This window comes from Symsagittifera roscoffensis, chromosome 10 (genome assembly GCF_963678635.1).
Source record: "Symsagittifera roscoffensis chromosome 10, txSymRosc1.1, whole genome shotgun sequence".
Classification (NCBI taxonomy): domain Eukaryota; kingdom Metazoa; phylum Xenacoelomorpha; order Acoela; family Convolutidae; genus Symsagittifera; species Symsagittifera roscoffensis.
The window spans coordinates 45,085,820-45,107,723 of NC_087071.1; the positions used below are offsets into that span (position 1 = coordinate 45,085,820).

The 21,904-nt window shown below is 34.2% G+C and overlaps 1 protein-coding gene across 1 annotated transcript; it reads right to left on the reverse strand.

Annotated features, from left to right (window-relative positions):
• Positions 1-7,991: 7,991 nt before the first annotated feature.
• Positions 7,992-21,669, reverse strand: LOC134855079 (venom allergen 5-like). Its single transcript, XM_063871459.1, has 4 exons — positions 21,561-21,669; positions 9,577-9,734; positions 9,064-9,259; positions 7,992-8,254 (listed from the first exon to the last, which is right to left on the reverse strand). Exons 1-4 carry the CDS (start codon positions 21,667-21,669, stop codon positions 7,992-7,994), a joined length of 726 nt encoding a protein of 241 aa, XP_063727529.1.
• Positions 21,670-21,904: the final 235 nt, after the last annotated feature.

Here is a 21,904-nt window from a genome sequence, read left to right on the forward strand (position 1 = left end):
CATAATATCATCAGAGCTAATCAAGACCAATTTTTAGATGAAGACCGCTTCGCTAACCCACAACTAACAGAAAAATTTTTCATCAAAACACCATATGTATTTACACTCAATATATTTGATCACATCATTTCTGAAGCACTAACCGACATGCAAGCTTACGAAAGTTTTAAAGAAAAATTTCAATTATTTTCACTAACCTTCCACTTCCTTGCACCACACGAACGCGATTTGCGCTGCTCACATGACATTATGTTACGCACTAAACAAACCCACACCTATACATATTATCGCTTCATACAAAATCATTTTGATCTACACACTCCATCAAGACAACCACACCACCGTTTTCAGTTTCTTAACTCTAAATACACTTCGCCATTTTTTCTAAATTTCACATATTGCATCAAAGATACTAACCTCCACGGCATCCTCCGCAATTATGACCCAATAACACAAATATATATATTTTGTCCCATCATGAAGACCTTTAATGCAGAAGAATCCAGACCCTTCCTTATCCCACATGAATTTATCCAACCTATAGAAATCCCTATATTAGAATTCATCCACAATACTAAATACAATCACAAAATATATAATCTCATTCAAAACACATCTTATGAGTTTGCAGTTGGCACCGAAGAACTAAAAACTATTAAAGCACTTCAATTGCTTTGGCCACTGCTTCAAACTAAAAACATAATTCGCATACTAGCAAAATTACTAATAAATTCCGATACGATACACGACATCTTCCCCCACGGTTTTTTCCCCGACGACTAACAGGCAAGTATAATTTATACATATTCTTTACTAATAAATTTAAATTAATACTAACCATTCTTTACTCATGTTTCATTTAAATTTTTAGACTTCATCCCACAATCATCTGCAAAAAACAAAAAAGAAAATTAAAAAATAATATTGTTAAAATTATTCTAAACTTCATCAATATTTTCCACAAAATAAACTGATAAAATTTATACCAAATGTAGTAAATTAATTTATAAATTGTTTCCCCAAAAGCAGTAAATTTCATTAAAATAAAAATTTGTAACTTAACTTTTTCCCAAAACTAGCAGTAAAATTAAAATTCTTTGTAGTAAATTGATAAAATGAAAATGCAGTACTAACCTTTTGATATTTTCATTCACTCGCACAAGAATTCTATCCAAACTCGCACAGCTCGCCCACGAAGAATTGTTTAAATAATGAATTTTAGTTTCAAGTTTTCACACTCAACAACTCTAACACACGATAACAAGTTTCAAACTTTCCTTTAACCCGGTTGGAAAGGAATTATATACTAAACCAAACTAACCAACGCAGCTTAAGTCACCACAAAACATAAAATAACAGCATGACTAAGAAAAGAAAACCAACGGTACCCAAACCGGATTAACCCAGTTTAAAACTGGATAATTTATTCTTTTGAAGACTAATATAAAGTCTAAGAAAGAAATAATAAAACACAAAAAAGTCGAAAGACAAACCCATAACAAAAACAATTTGATTTTTGAAAAAAGGACACAACCAACGGAACATAAGAAAGACCACCAAAAACCCCTCATAAAACGTTATCACATAACAGGACCTCTCATAGAAACCGCACGAAATCATACTCCCACTCCTGGCCTAACCCACCAGAGAGGACGTCCTGAGCATGCTCTATAGCCGGCCTAACCCACCGCGCTACATCCACGCTTTGTGACCACACTTCTATTTTTAATAAAAGGTACTCAAGGGTGAGTAACTCTTCAAAATAACCGAACTAAAACAAAATCCTTTTGTGAAAACAACTAACCAAAATCATAATTAAAACACTGAACTAATAAAAATCTTATAAAATGTAAACTATACTTTGCAGTATATAGATCAGCATACAACAACAAAGACGAACATCCAAAGACAAAACGACCCCACTACACTCGAAAAAGAATGGCCAACCACAAACCAATATGCCGTCCACAATCACAAACTCAAAGGATTTAGAGTACGACTTGACTTCGCAGAAAAGGACTTCATTGAACTAGACCAATGACCACCTCGATGTTCAAGTATACGTACAGATCCGAGTTACAAGGCATCCCTTCCACGCACAATCTCCACGCCATTCCCAGACGAGGTCGAACACAAAAGAAGTTCTCAACATAAAACAGAAAAACACGTCATAGCAAACCATTCTGAAATCAGATTGATTTCATTGGGAAACACCATCGTTGTCACAAGAAGACACAACGATTGATGTCCCTAACTCCAGCGTCCTGGAACTTCTCTAACAAGAGAAACCGGACAAGAGTACGATGTTCGCCAAATACCAACGTCCATCATCCATCCTTTGAATTGCAGAAAGATAATTCTAAAAAACTCTGTAAAACCCGGATGGGTGGAACCTGATCTAAACTATATTTTATGATTGGATAAATTAGATATTTTACCACTGTAAAGTATTTAATATTAACCAATCATGATCCATCTAACTAACAACCCACTTATTTGTAAGTGCTGAAATTACTTGTAATTTCAGCACCAGAGAGATTTGAATTTAACTTAGAAATTAGTTGCCTCTCCAAGAGAACTTCAGCAGCCGCAATAAACCAGTATACCCTAGATCTATTGAGCCTAGCAGAGACTAGTTAAACACCCTGAGACTAGAAAGTATAAGAGTAAGATTAGGATCGGTATTAGACTAAGAAGTTGCACGAATCTATCCGGCCGAAAATAAGATAGCGTGACGAGCAGACGGTGTACCCTATCCGAAATTACTCTATGAGTTAACCACATCGGTTATAACTCATTATGTAAAGTAATATTTTTTTTTGCATTAGATCAATTCACAACATAGATTGAGATAATGACAATTGTCAGCACAAGTTTTGCATCAAAAGGCGTGCCCATCTCAGTTTCTGAGTTATAGTTTTCCACTGATTTTTATCTATTAATCAAGCTAATTACATGCTATGAAAGATAATTAAATATCCAATTAATTTACTGGATGTAGATCTCAAAGAATTAGTATGCTTCGGGACAATTAAAACTTGGTCTCATAGCAGATACATTTTGTTTATTTTTAAAATTTATCTTGTTCCAATCATTTTTCAAAGTTGGTGATGCGTAACACAGATTTGAAATCTTGTCTAGCCATTCAATCAAAATTGCTTTTTCAAAACGAGTTGCTTCAAAAACAAAAATACTCAAAACACCCATTGATAAATTGAGAAAACCAGAGAACTTTTATTCAAACTTGCAGGATCCAAAAAATATTCTGAAATTTTGGTTCGCTTTTCAAGAAAAAATATTTTTTGGTTTTCATTTTAATCATTCAAAATAATATTAATTTTTTCAATTTAGTTTTTGAATTGATTACAATTTATGAGACAAAATTGTGTATTTTGAGAATTATAAACGGATTCAGCAACAAGACGCTCTCTTTGATCCTCATTTGTTCGTCGTTTTATTAGAGCGTTCCGACAATTTTTTTTTGTTTTCCAAGCAAAATTAGTAAAATCAGCAGCCAAAAATAATCATCGCATTTTTCAAACAATTAATCATTGAACTGGGTTGACTGATATATCATATAAAATTTCCTTCAGTCGTCATATAAACGACACACAAAACCGTCAAACAGTTTTTTCAGTATCGAGAAAAACCGGTCTGAAAACTTTGAACTTTCGTCTAAATTCGAGCGAGTAACGTTTTATTTTTATAAAATTTGAGACTCAAAAATCTTGAAATTTTAAAAAAAAGTCATATTTTGGATTTTTCCTTTAGCACTTAATTGGCTAATTAATTTACAATATACAACAATTTTTAAAGTAAATATTTAAAAAAAAAATTTAAAACTTTTTTTATGAAGTTTTTTTAATTTTTGTTCAATTTTAGTTTTTTGTACAAAACTTTATCAATCTTGCTTAATTCACTATTTTGTTACGCGTCAGTATAGTTGTAGAATCACGCCCCGCTCTATAAACAACTTTTACCTTAAATATGAAGAAGTTTTTTTCTTCTTCATTACGAGGCCAAACTGTGCAATCTCTGCATTGTAAGCGGAATCCGCAACAGGCTAAAATCAGATGTGTCGCGGAATCCGCAACATTGCTGCTTTTCTTTGATCTTCTATGCTGTTTTGGATTCCACAAACAAATACGTAAATCATTGTACTGCTCAAAATCGCTCAAAAAATAGGCAAATTTGAGGAATCCGCAACTGTATTTGCGGAATCCAGAACAGTTTGAGGAATCCACAAAGAAATGATAAAACATTTGTATCGTTAAATTGAGCTATTGCGGAATCCGCAACTGTAAGTGGAATCCGCAAATTGTAAAGGGAATCCGCAAATTGTAAGTGTAATCCGCATTTTGTTTGCGGATTCCCTTAACATATATTTATATGTGTAGTAGCCTTATAAAAAATTATTACTTTTAAATACATGATTTGATTTCACTAGAATAGAAATTTACTAGAATAGAAATTTACAAGAGCAGATCAGTGTTTGGGATTAATGGAATCCCTTTTACCCACCAGTATTTGCGAGCGAGGAAATCCCAAATACTGAACTAGTTCGACGATATGCTATGCATTGGGTTTCTAATCACGCTCAACCTGATAACTCCAAATAATGGATATATTCCATATTTATTGAACATTATTCCAGTTTTTGTGGTTCCATCAATCCCAAATACTCACCAGTATGATTTTTTGACTAATTTGACGATTTGCTTTGCGTTGGCTGTCTAATCACTCTCAACCTAATGACTCTAAATAATGGATATATTCCATATTTCTTCAAGTTTTTGGGATTTCATCAATCCCAAATACTGACCAGTACTTGAGATCGATGAAATCCCAAATACTGACCTAATTTGGCGATATGCTGTGTGTTGTGTTTCCATAAACTCTCAACCCAATGACTACCATTACTGCATTTATTCGGCGTTATGCTTCCAAAATCAGTTTTTGGGATTGACGCAATCCCGAATACTGACCTAATTTGTCGATATGCTGTATGTTCCATTCACTTTCAACTCAATGACTCCAAATGTTGAAAATATTCGGTGTTGTGTTTCCAAAATACTAAAAGATGACAACCACCGATTTAGGTAAACAATGTTTTAAGACGTGTTCGTGGATTCCTCTGACAATGGTTATGTCTTTGCTTTTAAATTCTGCATTGCTAGAGATAAAAATTCTAGCTCAGTTTTTAATTTTTCATATGCAAGTTCAGTATTGAACAAAATTTGGAATCCACTGACAGTATGCGGAATCCACTTACATTTGCGGATTCCGCTTACGTTTTGCGGAATCCAGAACAACTAGCTATATTTGCTTGTTGAGGAATCCGCAACAAAACAAATGTGCCGACAAAATTTACGTTACAGGTATATGTATGCGGAATCCACTGAAATTTTGTTTGTGGATTCCACTTATTTTTTAGAAAGTATTTCAAGACTTGTCTCTGGAATCCAGGAATATACAGACATAAAATTGTGCTCCTATCCAGTGCACAGTTTGGCCTCGTAATGTTTTTTTTTAAATTAAATATGGATGAATCCTTCACTGCTACTTGCACAAAAACCAGCTAATCTTGCTTCACCATAATATCATACAGAAATATTTTAATTGATTTGAATTTAAATGGTAGATAAGCCACAATCGGAAGAAAAACAACCTAGGCCATTAATACTTACCAGTTTTAACTTCAAGGTAAACATGACAAAAAATAGTAACAATGAAATAAATCGTATGTTAGAAACAAAATTCAGATGTATTTTTTATCACGCAAAACCAAGTAACCAAAAAATTAATTGAATGCGTGAAAATAAAAACCATAAAAAGCCCTTTCAGCCATATTTCGAAGAAAATTAAAAAACTTTTAAAAACGCTTCGAATTTTTGTTTCGAGCGAGTGAAGCGATTAAGTAAGGTTCATTTTTTGAACGATTTTTGGCTAAAAGACCCTATTTTGTACGGCAATTTTTTTTCGATGTAATTTTTAAGGTTTACAAACATGTTACCTAAAGTAAAAAAAAACTCAGACATCTTGGAAATCTTCATTGTGACTTTTGATATTTATATGTTAAAAAATGGGTCTAGACTACGTTATAGGTTAAAAAATAAGTTTTTTTTAAGTTGGTTTTGCCTTTAAAAGGAGAATGAAACTTTTCTTTTAAAGTGGATTTTTTGGAAATAGAAATGTTTTTCCTGCAGTTGTCGTATATGAAAGTTGTAGGCTAATTATTTTTCTCATACAAAAAAAACAATCACAAGGTGTTTCTTGTTAATCAACAGGTCTATCTTTAAGCAAAAATACTTGAAAAGAACATTGCAGTATTTCGCAGTTTTTGGTCTTTTTGAAAAAACGGTTGTCATACAATTTCATAAATGTTATTTTATCAACTTTTTTATAGAGTTCGTTAAAATAATTATGCGACCAGCGTATATTTGTATGGAGGTCAATCCGGGTAATTAAATAATAGAAAAGGTGTACCTGAAAACTTTATTTGTTTCGAAGGCAGCCAAGACGTCAAGGAAGAAAAGCCACAGTTTGAAATTTATCAGAAAATAAGAGTTTCTCTGAAATCTTCGTCTTAGACGCCAGTGACGTTGATATACAATTTAATTTTTTTCGGACTCAGAATTCTTTGGAATAAATCCATAAACCATCGAAAGAGTGTTTTGGCCAATATAGCAAAAAATATATACTTTGAATGATATAGCATTTTTCAAGCAAACACTAGATTTCAGATTTTGCCCTATTTGAAAGATATTGAATGTTAGCCCCAGTAAAACTCTTTTTCGGATGATTTCAACTCTTTCCGGGTTTTCGGCTCTGTCAAAGCAATGAAAGCGTGCAAACATAAGAAGACTTTGTTCAAATTACAAAAAAAAGGCTGCCAAAAACTGCAAAGATGTAAATATTTGACTTTTCTTTCATTTGAACGTTCAAGCTGCAAAGCAACAAATCTTTCATTTGAAAATTTTCTTTTGTTGGACAATTTTTTCAATTTTTTCATATCGAAAATGTAGAGACAGGTCTTAAATATGTTGAAACTTGCTCACACAATCAAAGCAACATAAAAAATAACTAGACTGCTTGTATATAAGGGTGAAGAATTTTTGAAAGAAACTAAATGTCGAATCAAAGAGAGCGGTCTTTTTACGGAACCGGCGTACAATTAAAAAAAAACACAATTTGGTGTCTTTTAATACATCATTTAGAAGTTATTGATGTTCTGATATGGCTCTTACAATAATTAGAAATTCAAACATGCCAAGTTGGCCAAATGGGAAGTTTCACAGCGATATACGCTTTTGTGAACATTTCGATCATTTTTCACCTGGAAATTTTGCATCAATATACAAGGCTTATAATTAGAAAAACAAAAACAACCCTTTAATCAAAAAAAGACTTATTACGTTTAACTTTAAAGGTTTTATCATAAAGCAAACTATTTCTCGGGGAAATCTTTCAGTGATTGCGATCATTTGTCACTCAACCAAGAAACATAATTTCCCAACAAAAAATGTAACTGTAATCAGTTTTTATGGGTGTAAAGTTTTTCTAATGATTAGGAGAGTACAGCGGATTGTTGTACGAAGACCGCTCTTAATTAATTAGGTAATAGTTTCGTCAACATTCTTCAGCAAGCGTATAAGAACTTGCCTCTCTCGGTTGAATGTCAGCTTCAGCCTTTTACTCATTTTTTCTCAGCAAAGCCCTGTCATATAAGTAATGCTTATCACTATGCTATGATCCACAAAAATAATATTTGTTTCTAATAACTTGCCTCAAATAAATCCAGATGTCGAAGTGAAAAAATGTATGTCAAATTCCTAAAATTTATTATTAACTGTTGCCATTTTTAATATGAATTCCTGTCTCAAAACTTAACCGCACCACATACAAGAACCTATTCATTCATTATTCCGATAAAATTCGAATAGTTACTAAAGGCTGTAAAAGCATATAGTAGATATTCTCTTCTCCAACTTTCAGGCACCAGTGCACAAGTTAGAGTACACATTGTCAATCTGATTCCCCTCGTTCGGACACATCGCAATCGGATCCCGAGCCGGATTCACCCCGAATGGCAACTCCCCCCACCAGTTCCCGGCTGGACTGTAGTGGCAGACGAAGTTGGTCCACACTTTGGTCTTCCCACTCTTCCAGGTGGAGGTGCACTTCTTCTGGGCACACCCCAGGTATTCACTCTCCCCCCACAGCATCTGGGTGAGGTGGAGACATTTGAACGAGGCTGCAGAACACAGAATAGGTTCATCAGATTGAGGATGTTGTTTTGATTAATTATGTTTCATTTAAGGTGTTAAACTGTACAGTAATTTGAATTCTACGAAAAAGGGTTAAAGATGTTGAAAGCATGATTTTAAAATTGCGCATAAAATTCAAGTTTTAGTTACTTTACGTTTTTTTTTCATGAAAAATATCAGCTTATAAAAGATGGAAAAATATAAGTTTATAATAGTAAGGAAAAGGGAATAAAAACTTGTTGAAACTAGAATTTCTTCCATGTTTTTTTATGAATATAAAAAATTTCCTTGCGGCCGTTTCTGAAATAAAAAAAACTATAATTCATTAACAAAATTATATTGGTCATTATTAGATACTACATATTAGCGGATTACGTGAAAGATTTCTATATGTCGTAGAAAAATTTTTTAAATGCCTCAAATTAAGAAATGTGACGGAAAAACGTAGACAACTCTAAATATCGAAAGATTCTCAAATAACTGAAGGGCTCCCAAAAACTACAGGGATCTCTTTGCATTTACAAAAGTTATTGTAGTATTTTGATTAACTTTAAACAATTAAATTCAATCTTCAGGAGCTTCTTGTCAAAATTACAACAAGATTCAATATTGGACTATAAAACAGAAAAAAAATACAAAAATTCAGTACCGTACAGAAAAAAAATTACAAGTTTCGCGTTTACTTAAGCGTTGAAATTGTTATTTATAGGAAGTTATAATTATCTACAAGGAACAACAGGGGAGGGGGTAGTAAACATGATCCAAAAACACTCTGCAAACAATCTAAACATCTCACGGGTGCATTCGAGAGTGTTCCAGTCGAAGTGTTTTATCTCCGAGTACCACGACCTCACGTAGTCCCCAACATCCCTGGCTGGTTTGTATTGGGACCCGTAGGCCAAATTCTCCCCTATGGAACCCATCTCTAACTCCAGTTGTTCAAACAAGGGACCTCTGTAGCTCAGATGTTTCTTCTTGCACTGGTCAGCCACCTAGAACATAATTAAGATCTGTGTAACTGTTTCCCCCTCTTTCGCAAAAGGGCTTATGATTAACCGCTGAATTAGTCATTTATAGGGGGTATTTGTTACTAGGTTCAAAGGGGGTGGTAGTTCAAAAATTCAATCTGAAAAAAAATTGCGAAAAAGAAAACGTTTCAGATTGGTGAACGATTTCAAAGTGAACCATTTATTTTGATAAAAATTTCGTGCAAATTTTGCCAGTTTCAAAAAGTTTTCGATAGGGTTTTAGAGACAAGAATTAGATTTTTGGAATTGTCTGGATACTTGTATTTGAAAAAAAAGTGGACCTCCTGTGCAGTTTGTTCCAAGTCTTCGTCCCACTCCAGTTTGTTCATGCCCACCGGGAAGCCCTGGAACTCCTCCCCGTGTCTGTCCTCCCCCTCCAGACTGTCTCGCAGTCTGTTGTGCTCATCCAGTGCTATCAGTTTGTCATCATCTGAGAGTTCTATAAAATATGCATTTCATTTTACAAACCCTCAACACGTTATAGTTTTTCATTCGAGGATCAAGATATGAAATTTTTTGGAGGATTTTTTTTGCAAAGTCTAGAAGTTAAAAAGGTACCTAGAGTTAAAAACTTGCAAAGCGTACCTAAAACAATCAAATTTTCTTAAAAAATTTTTCGGAAAAATAAATGAAACCTAAAGTAGCAAATATCAGTTTTATTCAAATAAAATTTGTTTTTTTTTGGAATTTTGTGATCCAGAAAGAAGTGAATAGTTTGAGGTATATTATACAGTCCTAAATTTTCAAAACGATCGATTATTACAATTTTATTACTTTTTCAGCGAATCCATTGTAAATAAAGTACCCTTATATCTGCGGGCAGAAGATTGCTTAAGGAATGAAATATCTTTTAAAAAGTTCAATTTTTGAATTTGAAACGACACGTCAAAAGAACTCAACAATTTTTCAAAAGATTGCAAGATTTTCCTATTTCATCTGCAGTTCTGAACAGATATAGAGCAGGGCCTGAGTTTGAGACCATGGCCCGGCCCGGTTGCTGATCCTAAAAACGAAACCCGAGCCCGGCCAGCCCCAAAAAAAGCCCGCACCCGGTTTGAACTCTGATTCTGAAGCATGTGAAAATCTTGACAAGATCTGGCAAGGTTTCTTTTCCATATAGACTTTTCCATATAGTTGAGGTTTATTTTTAATCATTTCATGAACTTAAATCTGAAAAAACGTTAAGAGAAGGACAGATTAAGATGTTTACTTTTTCTAGATTGGATTTCTTATCTTTTTAGATTTCTTATCTTAGCCAGATAGGATTTTTACTGAACACTTCTAATCTTTTCATTTCGAGCAAACGTTTTAATTTAGGCCTGTATTGCACTCAATTATAATTAAAATAGTTATGCCCATTTCCCATTTTGTACTTTGAATGGTTATTCATAAAAAAATATTTTGTAAATAGGTATGTGGCAGAGAAACGCTAGAAAAGCCAGTTAGTTAGCGACAAGAAAGTTTCTGAGTACCTACTCAATTTTTTTCTTACTATGAGTTTTTCCTCAATTTTTGAAAATGTTGATCAAATCCTTACCTAGATTTTAAGCGCTCGTGAAAAATCTGCAGGAATCTTTCGATTGGGCGGGTTATGCTTTGGCGGTCTCCGATGTGAATTTTTGCTTCGTCCATTTGAAAAATGTTTGGGTGAATTTTAACTTTTTCTTTTGTTTTCCAATCACAATCAGGTAGCAAAAATAGTCATCGGATAGGTCGAGTGAGATATAATGTTAACGCCCTTCCAGTTGTGATTCGAATGACTTTGAAATTTTCTAAAAACTTTTTTCAGTGTCAAAAAACCGGTTTGTTCTATTTTTGAGCGTATAAGGTGAGCAAGCAGGCTTATTTTGAATATCAACTAAAAAACTTACCACAAACAGTCAAAGGAAATGGCCGAGTGATATTTCACTTTAAAACTTACTCAACCCTGATTCGAATGAAGTAATAAAAAATCGAAAAAAGGTCCCAGTGTCGAGAAAAACCGGTTTCAAATTTTTGAGTTTTTGTCTATTTTTGAATGGTCAAAGCAAGCGAGCAGGCTTATTATAAAAAAAGCCATGAAATGTCAGTTCATTTTTTGATGTTTTTATCGCATTTTGGAATGAGAAAATTTCAAAAAATTGAAATATTTTCTTTAAAAAATTGAAAGTTTTTTATAAACATGCAATTTGATTTTTTTTGAACTTTTTTTTATTTCTAGTCGTTAAGGTTTTTTTAATCTTCTAAGCCCATCGAGTTCAATGCCTATCAAAAATATACTTTTGGAGACGAATTTTCTTTAAAAAAGTTCATGGTCTTCGGGAATGGTACCAAAGTTGTTATGTATGAAAAATAAACGGATCCACCAATTTTTGTTTGGGATAATTAAAAAAATTTTTCTGTCGGATTTGACTGAAAAACAATATTTAAAAAATCATGGGTGGAGAATTTTCGTTTATAATATATCGGAAAATGATTTAAGGTTAATGTGGACTGAAATTGAGTCTAAAGAATAAAAGAAATCGGTTGGTGACAAATCCGTATCGTTTCATGTGGAGAAGACTAAAAACCCAAACCGGTGAAAACCTATCTGTAATTTTTTGCTATATATTAAAGAATAAAATCATTGAAAACATAGAACGGTTCTAAATGTCGAAAAAACGAATTATTCTGAACGTCCAAAACATCCAATTAATCAAAACACACCTAATAACACGACTCTGATTATGGCAATTTCGATGTTATCTGAAATTCAACAGTGGATCGTACGGATAGTATCTATACGGTTCAACAAAAAACAGTTTTCATTACCCATGATGAATGCCTGTGTCAACAAACTATCAATAGGTGAACCAAAGCCGAGAACAAAAATCCATGAACACGTGAACTCTTTTAAAATGGTATCTGTAAATGAAACGCGTCCTTTAACAATCCATAGCTTAAGATACTTCTACGAAAAAAAATAGAATAAGTTTTCCAAGTTAAATTGCCGCTGCTGCGACAGGTATGCAGTGCAGCACTGAACCAATGGATCGGAAATCGATCAACTGTTTGAGCGATGTTGCCGGAAAACAGTACTCATGGAGATAACATTGTCGGAAAAATCTTATTCCATGGCGTAATAGAGATTATAGTGAAGTGATACATCGAAAATAAGAGTTTTCATAAGGCGCAGTTTGGAATAGTCGTGATTTTACCAATGCACACAACGGCCCCAACGGAAAAATAAACGTAATTGTTTTTGGCTGAGTCTTAACAAATGGTTTACAAAGGTTGTTTTCAATCTGAAAGTTCAGAGTTTACACTATAGTCTCAATAAAACTCTCATTAAACCCATGAAAAGTTTTGACTCTTCGGTCTTTTGACGGTTAAATCTCACCAAACAGCTCAACTGTAGCATGCTACAGCTTTTGATGTGCGGTTATAACCTCCCGCCCTACTTATTATACTTCAAAGAGATCACTTTTTGATTCTCTTTAAATACATTCTTGTCACACCACGAGTTTGTAATTAACATTTTTTTCCAGCAAAAATTTTGACGTTTTAAGTTTTTGTTATCAATTCAGTTGAAAACCTTTGTTGGAAAACATTCTTGGGGTTGATAAAAAAGAACAAAAGATGCTTACTTACCACCTTCACATTTGATATTTACAATGAAACTCGTAAATAGGAAAGACAAGATTAACTTTATTTCCATTTTTTTTCAAAGTTCAAACTTACTGATCAAATCAAATATGAAATTATTTAACAGACAAAAATTTTCTAAAAATGCAAACTAAAGTCTGCAACAAGCTTAAATAAGCTTCAGATTTTTTGTAGACAAAAGCAATTATTTACAAGTAGTTGTTTGTCTGGTAGTTTCTTATTCAATTTCAATTTTAATCATTATGTTTATCAATCAAGAGACAAACACAGACAGCACGTGTATTTAACATATGTCCATTTATTCAGAGGCCAAAAATTTACAGCAGTATTTAACAAAAATTTCCGCTGATAAATTTTGACCCTTTGCCTCTAAAAACACCAATTTTGATAGTCAACTCTTTTAAATTTTAATTGAGAAGACATCGAAGTATTTTTATTTATATATTTAAACAAGACTGCTCGTTTCAGGGCAAAATACTGAAGGTTCCGACTGTCTCTTAGTGTCGATGGAGTTGTACTCACCTCTCCAAATCTCTATAGCCATACGAGAAACGAGAAACACTGACTGGTGAAAATATTTTTTTTTTAGCTCAGAGCAACAAAAATTATCCAATGATTTAGTCATTTTCTGCTAAGAATTTTCTGATAAAAAGTTAAAAGGTCAAAATTTGTCTGTTGAAAAACTTACCCCAAACACAAGTATTCCGTTATTTTGAAATTTGGCTATTAAATTGAAGGTGTCAGGAGCAAAAAAAAGCCAAAACATACAGTATATCTTCCTGTAAATTACGAGATATCTTACTTTTCTTTGTTCTGACAGAACGTTGCCAAATAATTGACTAGTACAATTCTTTTTGAACATTGGCAACCAAAAATATTTGAGCCGTTCGAAAAAAATGCCCAATTCAGGGAGGCATATCAGAGTTTTTCACAGAAAAATTGATAAAAATGATAAACACATTTTTCCGAAAAAAGCTTACATGATTAAAAAAATCAAATTTGGTGTTTTTTCTCATACCTCTTTATTTTGAGTCTTTTCTTTTTCTATAGTTGTAGTTCTGACCATTTAAAATATGGGGAGGAATTTTGTAATCGGGTGTGTTTTAGTTTTGTTCTTTTTTTCCTGTTTTTCTTTTTCATGCAAAAACAAGCAACACAAGTAATTATGGGAATGAGTCGAATGATATATTATTTTAAAGCTCTTTCAATTGTAATTCAAACGATTTTTAAAAGATTCCAAAAAAAACTTTCACAGTATGGAGAAAAACGAATTTAAAGCTTTTGATTTTTATTCTTAACTCAAGCGAATAGTTAAGTTGTTTTTGGATGTTTTTAGCGCTCTTTGGGATCTAACAACTTCAAAAACTGAAAATTTTTTACAAAAAATTTGAAAACGTTTTTTGAAACTAAAGCTCCCTTTACGAATAAACAATTTCAAAGAACCGAAAATTTTCTACCAAAAATTTGAAAAGTTTTTTGAATTTGGACAAATACTTGCTGATGTATACTAACTAAGGTATAGGGGGATTAAATAGATGCAAAGGGAAATGCGGCAAAACACAGATCTGCTCACAGGGTGTGGGTTTTGTTATTCTCTTTGTGGATGGAGGGATTCCGTCATGCGCGTGAAATTGCGAGGTAAAAATTGATAAAAACCACCAAAAACTTTTGTTGCTAAAAACAGACAAGTAAAACGTAAACTGTAAAAAAAAAATTGGGAAACGAGATGTTTAAAAAACAGATCTTCTTAACTGAGTCTTATCTCTAATCTTTTGATATAATCGCAACATAAAAATGCTTTAGCACAGTCTACTTTCAGTTATAGAAATAATTGTCTTGATTGGATTCTTACCTCTCCAAGAAACCTAATAGCAACCCCAATTCGAATGAGGGAAGATATTTTTAGTGCTATCGTTTTTTTGAAATTTTTTAAAAAGTAAGCAAACGCTATCTTAATAAGGTATTTTAGCTGCTAATTTAAAACTGCTTTCCAAAATTCATCACTAAAACGAACGCAGAAGCACGAATCAACTATGCTCGGTGAAATAATCAACACTCAAAATCGTTTAGCTCTGAATTTCTACAAACTATTTGGTCCCGCTGAAACTTACCTCCTATTATTTTAGCTTTGTGTAAGCCGTTGAGAAGAGTTAAGAAAACAATAAAAACTGTATTTTTTATATCGATGCGCATTTCTTAATTGAACTCCGAAAAACGGCTGGCAGAAATTCTTATACCAGTTTCTACTGCTTGTAAGGTTGCTAGTTTTAGTTTTCCATTCTTACAAAACAAATTACTAGTTCAATGGTCTATTGTCTTTTCTCGCATTTTTCAAGGTCGCATGATTTTAACAAGAGATTTAAATAACGCGACAAATTTATATGAAAAGTCGGAAATATATATCGGAAAGTAGAGAATCGATGCAAACTTCATTTGCTATGTTCACTAGTCGTTCAAGGAGGAGTTTCTTGAAATACCTTGCAAAATTCTTGCACAATCTTTCAAAGAGGATCATCGTCGCTAAACGAACACAAGAAGATCTTGTAAGAAAACCTATCTTGGTCGGCTAGCGTTCTTATTTCTACGTGTTAGCGTAAATGAGATTGAAGTTGTATGTTTTTTTTCTAAGTTACATCAAGTATCACACAGGACGCAAACTGACCACAATTATGGACGAAATTTTGACGAACAGAGCAAGAGTAGGTATTTTGGGCTGGAACATTTTTCATGCGAAATCAATCACAAAACACAGAGAAATCATACGATAAGCTGCAATCAGATTTGCGCTGCAAGCTCAATGTGAAAACAGTTTTGCAATTATACCATATCCTAATTTGAGTCTATCTTAGGGGGGTTTTAGTTCGAGGAAATCTGTTGTGAGTGCTCAAATTTTGGAAGGGGCAGCCGTTAGGTTTTGCAGAAAACATAGAGTCACAGTCCTTACATGAAAGGACCGTTACAATTGGATTCTGACTTGATCCTTTAATCAGCAGTGTATAAAAAATATTTTCTCCAAATCCAAATAGACAGTTTTTTCTACTTAAAGTAATTACTTTGAGTACTCCGACTCAAGTAATTTTCTTTGAATTAAAACAATTTTAAGTTTAGTTTGAAATTAATTATGCACTCACATACACATAAGTGCTCAAACACACAAACACACACGCACACATTCAGAGACACGTCCGCGCACAAAAACACTCACACACTCATATAACAGACACATGCTCTCAAATACAAACACACAGATACCGATACACACTCACTCAAACACATACAGACACGCACACGTAACACAATCACATCATGTACACACAACCGGGTTGACCTCCATAGACCAAAAATGCTAATCATACAATTCCATAAACTATGTCTATGAAAAATTACTAGTCATACAAATATCATACATTTTGCTAAAATGGTGTCATTGAATTTTCGAAAAACGTTTCTCTTGTTTTGGCATAAAATCCGGTGTATCGTAGTAAATAAAAAAAGAAAAACTTTTTGTCAAAAAAATGCTAATCATACAATTTCCATATATGGAAAATGTATGACTAGCATTTTTTTGACGGCGACGACAAAAATTTTTCAAAGTATTTTCGAAGTTGCCCCTAAAAGTGTTTTGTGTTTTTTTCAACCGCAAATTGATTTTCGTAATCAAACAAACAATTTTTGAAAAAAAAACTGCATGCAAAAATTATTTTTTTGTGTGTATAACGTAGTCCTGGATATACTTAAATTGGATTTTTTTCCTTTTGTCTTCATAACTTTTTTCAAAAACGCTGATAACTCTTTTTTCTTTTGTATGACATGTTTTTGTATGCCTTGATCAATGTCTGGTAATTTCAAAAATTCAAGTTTTAGAAATAATCATCTTTGAAAATGTTTGCCAAAATTTAGAAGTTCGTTACTTTCGTTATACTATTTATTCGAGACAGAATTAAAACATTTCAGGCTGTTTCCAATGCATTTTCAATGCGAGATGGCCTAACTTTTGGTTACTACAATTGAGTAACCAAGGCTTATGACATTTGTGTTCGGTTACGAACACAACCAAAAAAATTTGAGAAATTAAAATCTAAAAAATCAATATTTTTGGTTTATGGAAAAATGCCAGTCATACATTTTCCATATGTGAAAAAATACTTATCATAGACCTTTTATACAACTTTCTGTACTTATGAAATTCCATGAAAAGTGTATGATTAGCATTTTTGGTCAACCCGGGCACTCAAACACACAAATATACCCACATCACACACTTTCACGCGCAATCAAACACATAATCATACTCATCCCACACACATATATATAAATACACACGCACGAAAACACACACACACATACGGATCGACTCAATTACACACACAGATACACACAAATACACACAAGAACACACGAAAACACACACACACACACGCAAAAACCCATATACAACTACAGAGAGTTAGTAGTTTTATCTATATAATTTTTATATCAGGTTAAGAATAGTTTTTCTATCCAATTATGTCTTTTTTTTAAGAGAGCTGATTGTTGACTTTCAATACCGGGTTGAACAATAATGCTAATCATGCAGCTTTCATATACTGAAAAATTCTAATCATACACCTAAACATAGCTGTCTGACACAAACAATATACTATAAGTAGCAAACCGAACACAAGGGGCAAAGACGCGGGTTGGATTCACGAAAGATTTAACAAAGCATTTTTGACAATTACTTCAAACACTTTTTGTGTCGCTAAAAAACAATGCTAGTCATATATTTCCAGTAATGGAAATTGTAAAATTGCCAAAAAATTATTCTACTTTATTAATGACAAGACACCAATTTTTTAGCTAAAACGAGAAAAAGTTTATTTTTATTTTCAATCCTATCATTTTAGCGAAAAACTTTGAAATTTGTATGACAAGCAATATTTCATAGACTAAGTTTCTGGAACTGTATGATTAACAATTTAAGTAAGCACTTTGTGGTTGAACTCGGCATCCAGTAGATTAACTCGGCAAGCAAGCAGCCCATGTTTGTTTCCGATCGATTGCCACAATTCTGGACTCGACATCAGTTGACCAATGGTTTCATGTCTGCAACGGTGATAACATCACCGACTGGTTGCATCAACAAAGTTTCTTTCTCAAAGATACCTGTTTGGCCTTTCAAGCCAATTAAAGAGTATAGAAGTCGACCGTGAGCCATTGGCTGCAAGAAGCCAGGTGAGAAATCCAACCGTATATTGTCATAATCATCTTCTATCGGATCGAACGGTTTAGTTACATCTACTGGCTGAATTATTTATCTCTCCGCAACCGCTTTCGAAACAATTCGTACGATATTTTTGGAGAGCCAACACCGAAAAATCCGATTGTGTCTCCGCTTTGTTATCATTATTAAGCACGATCAACAATGCGTAGGCTACATCCGTTCCGTCACTCATCGGCAATTCGTTGTACTACGTTTCACTAAGTACAATTGAAACGGAGTGTGCCTTATCTAAAAAGCAAAAAGTAAAACCGTTATGCAAGGTGGAGCATGGAAGTGATCAGTGTGCAATTTTAAGCTGGTTTTTAGTGAATATTAGGTTCAAAAAGGTTATTGACGAGGTTTTGAACACTAGCATGTGCTTAGTCGAAAGCTCGCTCAATGTCAGCACGCTCACTTTCGTTTCCGACGATCCCAGTAGTCTCGAGGTTGTTACACCGAATCAATTTCTACTGGGTCAGCACAGTTTGGTGTTTCCATCCCATCTTTAATGTCTATCGAAACTGTTCACCAATCAAAACGCTATGCGCGTGCGCAGTCTTAGGCAATTTTGCAGCAAGGGTTAAGTGAGAATGTCCTGACATTAAAAAAGACAGTTTCGTGGCATGCTCCTACAGAATATAATTTGATTACAGCGAAGACAAGGAGGCCCGTTCTGCAATCCTTAAAACAGTCTCCGGAAACTATACACGACCGATCGTAAAGGTCGTTCTATCTACCTTGCGTTCGGGGCGGACGATGTTAATGCTATTAAGAATTAAGCTGAAAGCGTTTTTACGCTAATTGAAAGCAAGTAAATATGCTATAAAGCATTAAGCTGAAAGTAATTTCACGCTAGTAGAAAGCAACTAAAACAGTGGTTAGCATAGGCGATTGCCAATACCTAGTTTGAGGGTTCGAGCCCATAGGTATTGAGGTTTGGCTCTTTTCCAGTTTCCCACCCCCTCGGAAAATTATAAAATTAAGCTGTTTAAAAATTGTTCACATGGCATTTGGCATGAAAAAATAGTTTTGTTCAATTTTTCACGCTGACACGATTGAATTCCTTTTTTATTCAGAAAATTCATTTTGAATTGATTTCCTGTTTTTGAGTTTCAGAAAAAACCAAAGTGGGATGGTAAAGGAGCGTACCGTTTGCCGAAAAATTATTCTATTTTATTAATGACAACACACCAACCTTTGAGCTAGAACAAGAAAAAGTTTCTTTTTATTTTCAAATCTACCATTTTAGCGAAAAGTTTTGAAATTTGTATGAAAAGCAATATTTCATAGACTAAGTTTATGAAACTGTATGATTAACCATTTGAACCCTTGGTCAACTGATGTCGAGTCCAGAATTTTGGCAACCCGAAGGGCAACAAACATGGGCTGCTTGCTTGCCGAGCTCAACCACTGATTGCTTGTCGAGTAAGCACTTAGTGGTTGAACTCGGCATTCAGTGGATGAACTCGGCATCAGTTGACCAATGGTTTTGTGTCTCCAATCGCGATAACCTCACTGACTGGTTGCATCAACAAAATTTCTTTCTCAAAGATAACTCTTTGGCCTTTCAAGCCAATTAAAGAGTATAGAAGTCGACTGTGAGCCATTGGCTGCAAGAAACCAAGTGAGAAGTCCAACCGTATATTGTCATAATCATCTTGTATCGGATCGAACGATTTAGTTACATTTACTGGCTGAATTCATCATCTCTCCGCAACCGCTTTCGAAACACGTCATACGATATTTTTGGATAGCCCTCACAGAAAAATCCGATTGTGGATCCGCTTTTTTATCATTAAGCACGATCAACAATTCGTAGGCTACATCCGTTCCGTCACTCATCGGTAACTCGTTGTACTACGTTTCACTCAGTACAATTGAAAAGAGTTGTGCATTCTCTAAAAAGCAAAAAGCAAAACCGTTATGCAAGGTGGAGCATGGAAGTGATTAGTTTGCAATTTTAAGCTGGTTTTTAATGGATCTTAGGTTCGAAAGGGTTATTGACGAAGTTTGAACACTAGCATGTGCTTAGTCGAAAGCTAGTTCAATACCAGCATGCTCACTGCCGTTTCCGACGATCCCAGTAGTCTCGAGGCTGTTACACCGAATCAATTTCTACTGGGACAGCACAGTTTGAGGTTTCCATCCCAGCTTTAATGTCTATCGAAACTGTTTACCAATCAAAACGCTATGCATGTGCGCAGTCTTAGGCAATTTTGCAGCAATGGTCAAGTGAGAATGTCCTGGCATTAAAAAAGACAGCTTAGTGGCCTGCTCCTACAGAATGTAATTTGATTACAGCGAAGACAAGGAGGCCCGTTCTGCAATCCTTAAAACAGTCTCCGGAAACTATACACGACCGATCGTAAAGGTCGTTCTAATTACCTTGCTTTCGGTGCGGACGATGTTAATGCCATTAAGCATTAAGCTGAAAGCATTTTTACGCTAATTGAAAGCAAGTATATATGCTATAAAGCATTAAGCTGAAAGTAATTTTACACTAGTTGGAAGCAACTAAAACAGTGGTTAGCATAGGCAATAGCCAATACCTAGTTTGAGGGTTCGAGCCCATAGGTATTGAGGTTTGGCTATTTTCCAGTTTCCCACCCCCTCGGAAAATTATAAAATTAAGCTGTTTAAAAATTGTTCACATGGCATTTTGCATGAAAAAATGGTTTTAAAAAATTGTTCAATTTTTCACGCTGACACGTTTTAATTAGTTTTTTTATTCAGAAAATTCATTTTAAATTGATTTCCTTTTTTTGAGTTTCAGAAAAAATCAAAGTGGGACTGTAAAGGTGCGTGCTTTTTGCCGAAAAATTATTCTATTTTATGAATGACAACACAACAACACACTTTGAGCTAAAACAAGAAAAAGTTTCCCTTTATTTTCAATTCTACCAGTTTAGCGAAAAGTTTTGAAATTTGTATGACAAACAATATTTCATAGACTAATTTTATGGAACTGTGTGATTAACAATTTAAACCACTGGTCAACTGATATCGAGTCCAGAAATTTGGCAACCCGAATGGCAACAAACATGGGCTGCTTGCTTGCCGAGCTCAATCACTGATTGCTTGTCGAGTAAGCACTTAGTGGTTGAACTCGGCATTCAGTGGAAGAACTCGGCATCAGTTGACCAATAATTTTGTGTCTCCAATCGCGATAACCTCACTGACTGGTTGCATCAACAAAATTTCTTTCTCAAAGATAACTGTTTGGCCTTTCAAGCCAATTAAAGAGTATAGAAGTCGACTGTGAGCCATTGGCTGCAAGAAACCAGGTGGAAAATCCAACCGTATATTGTCATAATCATCTTCTATCGGATCGAATGGTTTAGTTACATCTACTGGCTGATTTCATCATCTCTCCGCAACCGCTTTCGAAATACTTCATACGATATTTTTGGATAGCCGTCACCGAAAAATTTGATTGTGTCTCCGCTTTATTATCATTAAGCACGATCAACAATGCGTAGGCTACATCTTTTCCGTCACTCATCGGCATTTCGTTGTACTACGTTTCACTCTAGTAATGTTTATTCTCTAATAAGCAAAAAGCAAAACCGTTATGCAAGGTTGAGCATGGAAGTGATTAGTTTGCAACTTTAAGCTGGTTTTTACTGAATCTTAGGTTCAAAAAGGTTATTGACGAGGTTTTGAACACTAGCATGTGCTTAGTCGAAAACTCGCTCAATGCCAGCACGCTCACTGCCGTTTCCGACGATCACAGTAGTCTCGAG

What these genes read in the sequence shown, in the direction of transcription:
- LOC134855079 (XM_063871459.1), bottom strand. Translation starts at nt 21,669, where the DNA reads ATGCCGATGAGTGACGGAAAAGATGTAGCCTACGCATTGTTGATCGTG. An exon ending in TGGAACAAACTGCACAGGAG is followed by an intron (nt 9,260 to 9,576) that starts GTCCACTTTTTT and finishes ATTATGTTCTAG; the next exon opens with GTGGCTGACCAGTGCAAGAA. An exon ending in GAACACTCTCGAATGCACCC is followed by an intron (nt 8,255 to 9,063) that starts GTGAGATGTTTA and finishes TGTGTTCTGCAG; the next exon opens with CCTCGTTCAAATGTCTCCAC.